The sequence below is a fragment of the Buteo buteo genome, chromosome 25 (assembly GCF_964188355.1).
Source record: "Buteo buteo chromosome 25, bButBut1.hap1.1, whole genome shotgun sequence".
Classification (NCBI taxonomy): domain Eukaryota; kingdom Metazoa; phylum Chordata; class Aves; order Accipitriformes; family Accipitridae; genus Buteo; species Buteo buteo.
The window spans coordinates 11,476,362-11,488,825 of NC_134195.1; the positions used below are offsets into that span (position 1 = coordinate 11,476,362).

The following is a 12,464-nucleotide window of genomic DNA, read 5'->3' on the forward strand; positions in this document are numbered from 1 at the left end:
TGTACCTTCACAGAGTTTTGGATCAAATAGTAGATCACCTGATCATGACAACTGAAATACAAAAAGCAGACAATGACCATCTCATACCTATCTTACATTTTTTTCCTGGATAGCATCTACTGAATACTCTAGAAGAATTCCACTATACTACAAACTGAAGATTTACAGTGTAAAGTTATTTTCAAGATCAACACACAAAAGCACTATAATGAAGAACTGAGGAAAACTTAATAAAAAGAACCCATTCATAAAGAAAGAAGTCTGCATAATCAGAATGCAAATATTTGATATACAACTTACAGAACAAATTGAGATACATAGTTCTATTTTCTTCAGAAACAGTTTAAACAGTACATTTCACTTACAGTTATAAATCACTCCCTTAAAAACATTCTGATAAATACCTTTCCCTGTGATATCAGTATACCCCGTAACGTGTCAAACCCAACTGAGGGTCCTTGGCCAGTTTCATCAAGTCTTCCTTCAAGATCAAACATTGGAATGCAAGGACAGAAGAGTTCAGAAATGTGATGCAATAGCAGAAGCCTGTTTCTCAATGAAATGATGGGAATTTCCTGAAGATGATTGTACTCCATAGGAACCTATGATAAGGCAGCAATATGTGAATGTAATCAAGAATTATTATATATTTTATTTTATTAAACAGAACAACAATTTATAAGATTGTAGGTAACTTTGTATTAGAAATTCAGATATTTGCTTATTCACACTCTCAAAACTTAATACACGGAGTTCAGTTGTTTATAAAAGATACTAATAGTATCCATCTAAACTGAAACAAGTATTAGAAACATGACAGTAGACTATTCTTGCTATTCCATATTTTACAATTCTCTTTATCCATAAGCAGACACATTTTACATCCTATCATCACTACACCCAGTCATTATAGCTGAAAGACAGAATATTCAAAAAACAACCTTCTCAATGTAAAGCAAGCAATGAAGAACTCCCTTGGAAGACATAAGATTTTCATAGCTGGAATACAGAATTAAAATTCTTGCCAATTTGCAAACTGAGCTACTGTTCTGCATTGGATTAACAACTGAATGAAGAGGCTTTCTCACCTCAGAAAACTGGAATTCTTCTTTGGAAGTATAGAAGTAAAACAAAGTAACTGGCTCAAACTCGAAGCCAAATCAAAGCACACTGAGCTTATGCAGGGATTTTGAACGGAAATATGTCTACTGAAAGACCAGCAATAAGCATACTAACTATGTTCAAAATCTGAACGCAATAAGCCAAAAATATTACCTGTGTAGGGAGCTTGCCAGCATTAGCAGGTTTACTGGTTGACCAAGCTAAAGTATGTGCTGAGCCACAGGCTACTCTGTTGATCTTTTTACCCTGAAGTGCTGCAACCAAGCGTGGTCTTTGGATGGCATTAGTTGTTCCGTCTCCAAGCTGTCCTTCATCATTATCTCCCCATGTATACACTTCTCCTAAACCAGTAAAAATAATTACTTGTTCTGAATCTGAAATAGATGCTTTTTGCCTTTTTTTTTTAATTAGCATTTATAAATCATTTAACTGAATGAGACCTTGGACTGTAATCAAGATTTCTAGGACTGATAACCAACATGAAATCCACTATCTAGTGCAGATAAATCCAGAGTGACAGAGTTAGGCCCATGGTCTATGTAGAGCAGCTAGTGTAAGATGCATTTATTTCCTCATAGTTTGTATAACTTAAAAATTCTGTTCCAAAATAGGAGGAAACAGTGGAGCAGAAGAATAAAAACAGATACACCAGAAACAGCCTGTATTTGATAGTTTCATATCAAAAACTGTTGATATTAAAAAAAGAATTAGAAAAGGCTTAACATTTCTTATGAGATGAAAGAAAAGATCTTATAATAGGTTGTATTACTAGAGAGGACATTAAAATGGGTGCTTACTGTTGCAAGATAATTGGAAAATACTTTTAAAATAGTAACCTTGTTTCTGACCATTTATTTTCTGCAGCTATATCCTATTTCACCAGCACCTATAAAACACTCAGTTATTGTGCAGACTTGTTAATTACATGTGGCAGTGAGTCTCCTGCAAAGAATATTCAGTATCTCAACCTGCTCTGTAAGAAGCAACATTGTTTGTGCAGTGCTTCATTTAGCAAGATAAACACCTCCTCAGGCTCAGAAGACCCTGAAAAGAAAGCCAAAATCATTCATTCTACTGCTGGACCAATCTGTAATCACTTTTAGAGCTCTCTATTTTTCTTTGACCATCAGCATTTATGAAACAAACTCTTTATTTTTTATTAATTAAAAACCTTCAGTTGGTTTTACGTGATCATTTTAAATCAATGACATGCTTTCGGCTAAAGAAATATGCTACATCTGCAAACACAAAATACGTTCATGCACATAGAGGACCAGCGTTTTTAGCAAGGACAACCTACCAACAACTGACTGAAAAATAAAAGTTTCATTTTTTTCAAATTCAGTACTGAGAACTAAGTAAATTATTTTATTTTTATACCATCTTCAGTGCAGCAAACACAGTGCAAAGACCCAGTAGCAATTGCAATGACTTTCTTTCCTTGCAGTCCCTGCACTTGTCGTGGTCTTCTAACATGGTCATCAGATCCATGGCCTAACCGATGATAATCTCCTTTGCCCCTGCACAGAGAAGATAAAACATTTCAAAACTGTGTTTTAATTGTGGAAAAAAACAGAACAACAGACTGTGTCTGGTATTTGATCTGTAGATATATTTATAAACAATTCAATACCAAAATATTCTCCGAATATTCAACATTAATCATCCTTAGCTCATATGACATGGATGTGATTCTGCTGATATAGTAAAAAATCTTAAACCTCCAATATGCTGTTCCTACTCATTCTGTGCAGGTCCTTTTACCCCTTTTGCAGGGCATTGTTTGGGTTTTTTTCGTCTGAAAAGGGTCAAGTATTAGAAGCATTCATCTGCAAAAACAGTATGTTTACTGACCTCAGAGACTGGAACTTTGTACAGTTTAAGGATATCTCTAATGCCATGCACACAAGCTGGCAGAATGATGTTGGGAAGGTATTTTGCTTAGTCTTTTTAAACACTTAAGTTTAGTAATTTAAACTACAAAACTTGGAATGGCATAGAAAGATTAAAACGATGAACTAAAATAAAATTCTCAGACTACAGCCACCACAAGCTAGACACAATTTTGATAATATATGAGAGTTATTCATGCTATCATCTTCCACCCCGCACGACACTTCAGGCTTATACTTCTACTGACCTCCTTGGAACTTCTGCACCTTGCAGTGGTCAATACCTGGAATGACAACTCTGTGCTTAGGTCTCCAAAACAAAATGCTTTGATTTTTCATTCAAATAGCACTACAAAATATTCCCCAAAGTGATAGATTTTATTACTAATCAAGACAGAGGAACTCAAAAAAGTTTGGGTTTAGGGGTTTTTTTGAGGGGTGGAGGCATAGAATCAAAACGGTGAAGGCAGTATAACACCTACTGCAGACAAGGTTACATCTAACACTGTCAAAATAACTAATATAAAATACTTACCACGTATATACTGCTCCAGATTTGGTAAGAGCCACAGAAAATTGTGATCCACATTCTACTTTAACCACTCCGAGGCCTGTGAGGGAATCAATCTAGGAAAATAGTATCAAATGAAGTTGAAGTTAATTAAGGAGGCTATAGCTTCATAGATTGCGCTGTCTTAAGTAAAATATAATGTGCAAGTGTGTAAGTGTCTGTAAGTATATTTATAAATTGTGTATGTAGATCATTTAGCAGAATTCTACTCCTTTTATCTTTCTACCATTTACTACTTAAACATTAAAAAGAACCTCAGATTTGGCAAACTGCTGAAGATCATCCTAGCGTGTTTTACCAATAGTTACTCAGCAATTGCCCCTTCGTAGAAATGGTAAGGCTCTGTCTCCAAATACTCAACATTAATCATCCCCAGCTCGTATGACACGGATGTGATTCTGCTGACACAGTAAAAATATTTAAACCTCCAATACACTCTTCCTATTTATTCTGTGCAGGTCTTTATGCCATTTCACCATCAATCCTATGGGACTGATGATTGATGAAACATCAGTGGAATTTTGGGTTTTTTGATTATGGGGAGGTTTACACGGCACCAGGCTTGCTGGAGTCCAGCTATCTCAAAGGGGGAAAAGGATCCTCGCTCATGAGATGGCAGGGCTCAGAGAGGGCTTTAAACTAGGTTTGAAGGGGGAAGGGGATAAACCTAGGTGCACCAGAGATGAGCTGCCAATGTTGGGAGTGGATTCAATAGCTCAGCTTAAGTACATCTATGCCAATGCACACAGGCAATAAACAGGAGGAGCTGGAAGCCATCGTGCAGCAGGATAGATATGACTTAAGTCACCATCACAGAAACATGGTGGGACAACTCCCATGACTGGAGTGCTGCAATGGATGGCTATAAGCTCTTCAGAAGGGATAGGCAAGGTAGAAGAGGTGGTGGGGTGGCTCTCTATGCTAGGGAGTGTTTTGATTGTACAGAACTACACGATTGTGATGACAAGGTTGAGTGCTTATGGGTAAGGATGAGAGAGAAGGCCAACAAGGCAGATATTGTGCTGGGAGTCTGTTATAGACCACCCAACCAGGCTGAAGAGACGGATGAATTGTTCTACAAGCGTCTGGCAGTAGTCTCAGAATCGTGTGCCCTTGTTCTCATGGGGGACTTCAACTTTCCAGACGTCTGCTGGAAATACAACACGGCAGAGAGTAAGCAGTCTAGGAGGTTCCTGGAGTGTGTGAAAGATAACTGCCTGACAGAGCTGGTAAGTGAGCCAACCAGGGGAGGAGCCTTGCTAGACCTACTGTTTACAAACAGGGAAGCACCAGTGGGAGGTGCGATGGTCAGAGGCTGTTTCAGGCTTAGTGACCATGAAATGATAGAATTCTCAATTTTTGGTGAGGCAAGGAAGGTGGTCAGCAAAACCACCACTATGGACTTCTGGAGGGCAAGCTTCGGCCTTTTCAGGACACTGGTTGAAAGAGTCCCTTGGGAGACAGTCCTGAAGGGCAAAGGGGTCCAGGAAGGATGGACATTCTTCGAAAAGGAAATCTTAATGGCTCAGGACCAGGCTATTCCCATGCGCCACAAGACAAACCACCAAGGAAGACAAAATGGCCTGGCTGAACAGGGATCTTTTGCTAGGACTCGAGAAAAAAAAGGGGAGTTTATCATCTCTGGAAGAAAGGGTGGGCAACTCAGGAGGAGTACAGGGATCTTGTTAGGTCATGCAGAGAGAAAATTAGAAAGGCAAAAGCTCAGCTAGGGGACGACAAAAAATGCTTTTACAAATACAGTAAAAAGAATCCCAAGAAGAATATCCTTTAATGGATACAGAAGGGAACACTGCCACCAGAGATGAGGAAAAGGCTGAGGTACCTAATGCCACCTTTGCCTCAGTCTTCAACAGTGAGACCAGTTATCCTCAGGGTACTCTGCCCCTGAGCTGGAAGGCAAGGATGAAGACCAGAATATACCCCCCTTAATCTAGGAGGAAATAGTGACCTACTACACCATCTGGACACTCATGAATCTATGCGAACAGATGAGATCCATCCATAAGTACTGAGGGAGCTGGCAGAGGTGCTTGCCAAGCCACTCTCCATCATTTATCAGCAATCCTGTCCAATGGGGGAGGTCCCAGATGACTGGAGGCTTGCCAATGTGACGCCCATTTACAAGAAGGGTCAGAAGGAGGATCTGGGGAACTACAGGCCTGTCAGCTTGACCTCGCTACTGGGAAAGATTATGGAACAGTTTGTCTTGAGTGCGCTCACATGGCACGTGCAGGACAACCAGGGGATCAGGCCCAGTCAGCATGGGTTCATGAAAGGCAGGTCCTGCTTGACCAACCTGATCTCCTTCTATGACCAGGTGACCCGCCTAGTGGATGAGGGGAAGGCTGTGGATGTTGTCTACCTGGACTTCAGTAAGGCCTTTGACACTGTCTCTCACGGCATGCTCCTTAAGAAACTGGTGGCTCATGGCTTAGAGAGGTATACTCTTCGCTGGGTAAAAAACTGGCTGGATGGACAAGCCCAGAGAGTTGTGGTGAATGGAGTTAAATCCATTTGGTGGCTGGTCACAAGTGGTGTTCCCCAGGGCTCAGTATTGGGGCCAGTTCTCTAATATCTTTATCAATGATCTGGATGAGGGGATCGAGTGCACCCTCAGTAAGTTTGCAGATGACACCAAGTTGGGAGGGAGGGTTGATCTGCTGAAGGGCAGGAAGGCTTTACAGAGGGATCTGGACAGGCTGGATTGATGGGCTGAGGCCAAGTGTATGAGGTTCAACAAGGCCAAGTGCCGGGTCCTGCACTTGGGTCACAACAACCCCAGGCAGCGCTACAGGCTTGGGGAAGAGGGGCTGGAAAGCTGCCCGGCAGAGAAAGACCTGGGGGTGCTGGTTGACAGCCAGCTGAATATGAGCCAGCAGTGTGCCCAGGTGGCCAAGAAGGCCAACGGCATCCTGGCCTGTATCAGAAATAGCGTGGCCAGCAGGAGCAGGGAGGTGATCGTCCCCCTGTACTGGGCACTGGTGAGGCCGCACCTCGAGTCCTGTGTTCAGTTTTGGGCCCCTCACTACAGGAAAGACATGGAGGGGCTGGAGCGTGTCCAGAGAAGGGCAACCGAGCTGGTGAGGGGCCTGGAGCAAAAGTCTGATGAGGAGCGGCTGAGGGAACTGGGGCTGTTTGGTCTGGAGAAGAGGAGGCTGAGGGGAGACCTTATCGCTCTCTACAACCACCTGAAAGGAGATTGTGGTGAGGTGGGTGCTGGTCTCTCCTGTCAGGTGGCTGGAGGTAGGACGAGAGGTAATGGCCTCAAGTTGTGGCAGGGGAGGTTTAGGTTGGATATTAGGAAAAATTTCTTTACTGAAAGGGTTGTCAGACATTGGAACAGGCTGCCCAGAGAAGTGGTTGAGTCATCATCCCTGGAGGTATTCAAAGAGCACATAGACAAGGCACTTCAGGACATGGCTTAGTGGGCATCGCTGATGGTTGGACTTGATGATCTTAAAGGTCTTTTCCAACCTAAATGATTCTATAATTCTACGTTACATCATGCAATAAAAACCTGTTACTTGGGACAGGCTGGTAGACTTTGTCAATTTGGAAACAGAATGGGGACACCTGTATGCAGGTAATAAAGCGTGATTCTGGACTAAGAATCTAAAATCCACTGTGCATAGGTATACACAGTGATACTCACATATGTTTCTCAAACACAAACAATGTTCATCTTCATAACAAGTGCTGGAATTCAAATTAGATGGCTACACAGATTTCATTTGTAACATATGAACAAATTCCAAGTCAACGATGCATTCACATGAAAGGTTTAATATAAAGTAAGATTACTTTTTAATCAATACCCCTTTCTGCAATGAAGTTATGACTTAAGCAGTACTATGGAAATTTATTAACACAAGGAAATACGAAGATTTCTTGCAAAATATAACGTTTTGACAGGAACCAAAATTAAAATGAGAAATATTGCTGGAGCCAGCAATGTTCTCCAAAGAAAAAAACCTTCAAGTGCAACTTTAACACTCAACACAAAATTTAAAGGCCTACAGACTTTGGTCTTAACAACAATCAGAAGAATCTCAATGTCCCAGGATGGGTGGAAGTTTGCACTTATTGGCAAATCTGTCTTCAGCGTTCTCCATCAACCTTATGGTTTCTAAAGCAATGACAAAATTTCATTCAAATACCTTCATTGGTACTTTACAGCCATCACTGCCTCCTCTCCCAAGTTTTCCATAATCTCCGTCACCCCAGGACCAGACTGTATCATCATCAGTCAGGCACAATGTCTGTGCATCTCCACTGCCACAGGCTATGTCAATCACACGGTAGCCCTGGAGAGCTTCCACCTGTAAAGAAATAACCCATTTTTGTTCAGAGTAAAAGACTCAGTCATTTAGTTTCAGAAAAGATGACAAACCCTACTTGGAGAGGTGCTTCACTGGAACTACAAGTCAGAAACATCACAAGAACAAGCAAATAAAGGCAACTCAAAGGGTTTCGCTGTTTTCAAACCAGTAAAATGAAAACTATGTATTTAAAATACTGGATTATTCTTTTTAATTGGTGAACTAGTTCAATTTTTTTGACCTAAAAAGTCAGGGAAAACAATTCAAATAAAACACGTAAGGTTATCAAAGACTATATTCTGTTGAAATAATTTCAGGCTCTCTGGATGAGTATTGCATGAAGTAAAAAAAAAAAAAGTCTTATTTTCAAATACTCTTTCACTAGTTTATACAGTTTTCTAGCACTTGCATCAGAAGCTGAATTTAATCAACATCTTTTGAAATGCTGCCATCTAGTGATGAAGTGTGGGATCTGGAGTCACAAAGTAAAAGGATGTTGACCCACAATATATATCACATCCTCCCCATCCTCACCCTACTTGAAATAGATTGTAGGTAGCACAATCCATCATCCAAAGCAGCATAAAACTTCACATACTTCAACTCATCTACAGATTATCTATTTTCATACTAACCAAGAACATGTAAGGGGAAAATATGTATAAAGATACGTAGGATAGGTGGGCAGACCTTGTTTTTTGGGGGACAAGGAAATGAGAACATCTGGATACAGGTGATAAGGTCCCAAAGTGGACTAAGAATGCATGATACATTGTCCCACAAATTCAAGCACTGAAAAAAAGTTAATGCTTGCATGAACAGAAACATATGCACAGAGCTCTGAATAAAAGTAACAAACAGTTTGATTCAACTAATATAATCTTACCTTTTGCTGTATTTTCAGCAAGAGAACACAGATAGCAAAATGAACTCTCATTTCAAAGGCAGGGCAGTTCTCTTAATACCACTACTCTAACTTAAACTCTTACAGTCTAGTTCACAGGAGTACAAAGGTCTGTATTACAACTCGTCAGCTAATCAGTATACTCATTCTTCCTACATTGCATACTGTCCAAGTTCTCAAATTTACCACTTAAGAATCAAATGGAAACAGCTATCTTCTTCGTGAATAATTGCTTAACTCAAATTTCTTTAGCAAATAGCAATTAAATGCTACATAATTACTTAGGTTAAATTCTTATTAACTTAGTGTATACTTCAGTAACATCTCAGTATTCAATCATGAGAATTAAGAGTGTAATTATTACATCAGGAAAAAAAGCAGTTTGCAAGTGACCAAATGGTTATCACTATAATCACTGGTATATTTTCCAGGAAGTAAACAATGAGGGGACCCAGTCGACAAGGAGCTCACTTGTTACTTTCAGTGCAAACTACTCCTGTGAAGGGGTGGAATTTACTTACTGGGGGGATTCGTGGTTTTCTTTAAGACTTCTCTAAAACAAAATCCTTATAAGCTGTTTAGTGACCTCTAGAGAAGTTTTGCAGCTCCACTTTCACTTTATTCTTCCAATCCATTCCTGTTTTCTAAAGCAACTGTTCTTTTCTTACAAATTCATGCCATCATTTTGCCCTTTCGTTCTTTATATGCAGAAATGCAAAAGGTTACAAATCAGAAGGTAAGAACTGGACTAAGTCTGCATAAAACTCCAAAGATTTCTTACCAGTTTAGGTTTCAGTTGGTCCTCGCTATCTCCATGCCCAAGGCGTCCATATCTTCCCTTTCCCCATGTAAAAAGGTCTCCTGCAGCTGTAATACACGCGCTGTGTGCTCCCCCAGCAGCAATGTCAACCACTTCTATACCTCTCAGAGATTCAATTACACGAGGACGATCACAAGGGCTGAAATGAAAATACTTGTCTTTACAAAACTTTTAAACCATTCAGGTTCACCAATGTATTGAGAGAGGTTTTTAAAATGAGTACAAGGACCTAAAATAACTAAGTATTTGTTTTTGCTCCAGTTTAATATCCTAAAGATTTATGTTTAATTAGTCATGCAGAAATATTTTTAGACGCCTATAAAAGCTAGAAATATTTTACCATATATTATACTACAGCATTACAGGTAAGCTGAAACTACAAAGCCACTTCCATTAAAATCCAAAGCTAAGCATTTACTCTGGAAAATTAGTCCAATTTAAGATACATTATCAAAATTTCTAGCACAAAATGCACTGTTGCCCCCCATGGACTTCAGCATTCCTTTTTCTTTTTTCTTTCTTTTTGGATCAGACCATTGTTATCTCTAACACAACAGAACTTCTCCTTTAACGTAGGCAACAATGCACATGGAGATCAGAAGCACAATGGTAGTTTTGCTCCTTAAAGTGCCTTGAAGTTCCACATAACTACAAGACAGATCCCAAAGGAAATCCACTGGGCTTTAGCACCCACAGATATGTTAGAACACAATATCTAATTACAGAAATCAGAGTAACAGTTTATCTGAAAAATATTTTGTAGTTCTCCAATTTAAAAACGTCAGTGTTAAGTAGTGATGTTGAAATGTACTTCTACATATCAGCAGTACTCATACAACATTTCAAATACATAGCAACTATAATAGGTATCCATTAATAGTTTTTAAAAATAACATTTCAAAGTATTACTTACCTGCGATTTCCATGACCAAGTTTACCATCTTCTGCTTCACCCCAGGAATAAACTTCTCCCTCAGAAGACAATGCCAAACAGTGCTTTCCTCCTGAGTTCACTGCAACTTTCTTTATAAACACATGTTGAATGGATTCCAGTAAAGTTGGAGTAGAAACTGACTCTGTTCCTCCAATTCCAAGCCTTCCACCTGCTCCATATCCAGTGGCATACAACTTTAAAGTGAAGAATAAAATTTAATTTTGTTTGCCTTTTGAAGAACATTCACTACAGCTGTAGAGAAGAATTCTTAATGAGTGTATACTAGAATACAGTTAAAGGAAAGCCTGAAAAAAACAGTTTCTTACATGCCTCTATACCCTCTTCTGGAAAACAAGAAATATTTTTTAAAATTTCAGAAAGGTTTGTGAAAATACAGCTACATTCAAGTCAATATGAACTGTCACTGACTTAACAGATTTAATTTTAAATGCTAAGGCTGATTTTGTAAAAGTGTCAAGAAACCATAGCTTTGCGTGATAACATTACAAAATCATCTGTCACCTGTGTCTTTCAAGCAGCACTAGTTTTCTTTCTTCTGTGAAATATACACACCTAAACACAGTTGCTTCTTCCCCTTCCACAACATAAATACAGTTTTAAATACTGCTTTTCACTCTCTTTTTGTCTATTTCTCTCAACAGAATGATGTCAAGCAATGACATTAATCTGTCCCTTGCCCTTCTGTGAATTGTTAACAAGGATGATACTGACTGCTGAGGAATCATTACAGTATCTCACTAGGTGAACATTACTGTTATAAAAAGCTCTACCTAAAATTCTCGATCACATACTTAACACAAAGTTGCCATCTGTATCAAAATAAGACTTTTTCAAATTTGTAAACTACTTTTTTTTTCTCCTACACCTTAAACCTCTGCATGGCATGCCTTTTCACTCGGGATTTAAGCATCTGCAAATTAGATCCTGCAATATCTAATATCTAGTGAGTTGACATTTAGCCAACTGTGAACAGTCTCAGATTCCAATTACACCTCTCCCCACCAGAGAGACATAAACACCACCACATTTTACTGTCTGTCCTGTTTTATGGGACTCTGTGAGGATGTTACTTGTATTCAGCTTTGTTTTCCAAGATCTGATCACAGTTTTGAATTGAGAATTAAAATACATGTCTTTTTTCACACATTTAATGCTATAGTACACTGAATTCCTAGACTGCACTGGCGGAGTTGGTATAGTTCAGTTTCTTTAAAAAAAAAAATAAAATAAAACAAAACTACTACTACCAGTAATAATAATTTTTAAAAAAATCTGTGCTATGCACATCATTTTTTATTTAGCCAAACCCCTTATGACTGAGGATGAAATATTTCGAGAGAGTCTAACAAACTATTTTTTGTTGTACCCTTACTTTCCCATCAGCAGTCACTGCAAACAGAGTCTGTTCACCACCAATTAACTGCACTGGTCTAAGCGTAGCAAGAGCTTCACATGGAGTTGGGACTTTGACTTTTGCCCCTTCAATCCCACCAAGTTGTCCTCTGTGATTATGACCCCAACCATAAATAGTTCCACTGCCTCCAGCTGAAAGTGTCCAATCATCGGGTCGTCTGCAGAAAACACAAAACAAACAAAATGTTAAGAGCTTTTAAAAAGTTATTAAAAAAATGCAGTTTCTCATTGTACAACAACGAAGCATCACAAGACCAAACCGATGACAGCTGAAAGAAATAACCTGTTCATCCACTGGACAAGCTGCTCATCCTGTTCTCTCTTAAAGACATCATGGCACTCATGAAGAACATCCATATTTTCATTATCTGCCATTAATTCTCGGATTTTCTTTGCTACCTGTAAAAGATTTTGGATTAAACATTATTCAAACTATCAGTTACTCCT

At 39.2% G+C, this 12,464-nt stretch overlaps 1 protein-coding gene across 8 annotated transcripts in view; it reads right to left on the bottom strand.

The window, feature by feature from the left end:
* HERC2 (HECT and RLD domain containing E3 ubiquitin protein ligase 2) overlaps positions 1–12,464 on the bottom strand; it is a 115,626-nt gene that overhangs the window by 15,330 nt on the left and 87,832 nt on the right. For 5 of the 8 annotated variants that reach the window (XM_075057273.1, XM_075057272.1, XM_075057276.1 and 2 more), the window contains 9 exons: positions 12,301–12,416; positions 11,977–12,175; positions 10,563–10,777; positions 9,611–9,788; positions 7,764–7,925; positions 3,550–3,641; positions 2,503–2,642; positions 1,276–1,463; positions 405–602 (listed from right to left, as the gene is read on the bottom strand). In XM_075057273.1, coding sequence (XP_074913374.1) covers positions 405–602; positions 1,276–1,463; positions 2,503–2,642; positions 3,550–3,641; positions 7,764–7,925; positions 9,611–9,788; positions 10,563–10,777; positions 11,977–12,175; positions 12,301–12,416 — 1,488 coding nt within the window. Of the gene's footprint in view, positions 1–404; positions 603–1,271; positions 1,464–2,047; positions 2,167–2,502; positions 2,643–3,262; positions 3,299–3,549; positions 3,642–7,763; positions 7,926–9,610; positions 9,789–10,562; positions 10,778–11,976; positions 12,176–12,300; positions 12,417–12,464 lie in introns of those variants that run through there. The other 3 variants (XR_012654375.1, XR_012654376.1, XM_075057277.1) reach the window with 3 other exon arrangements.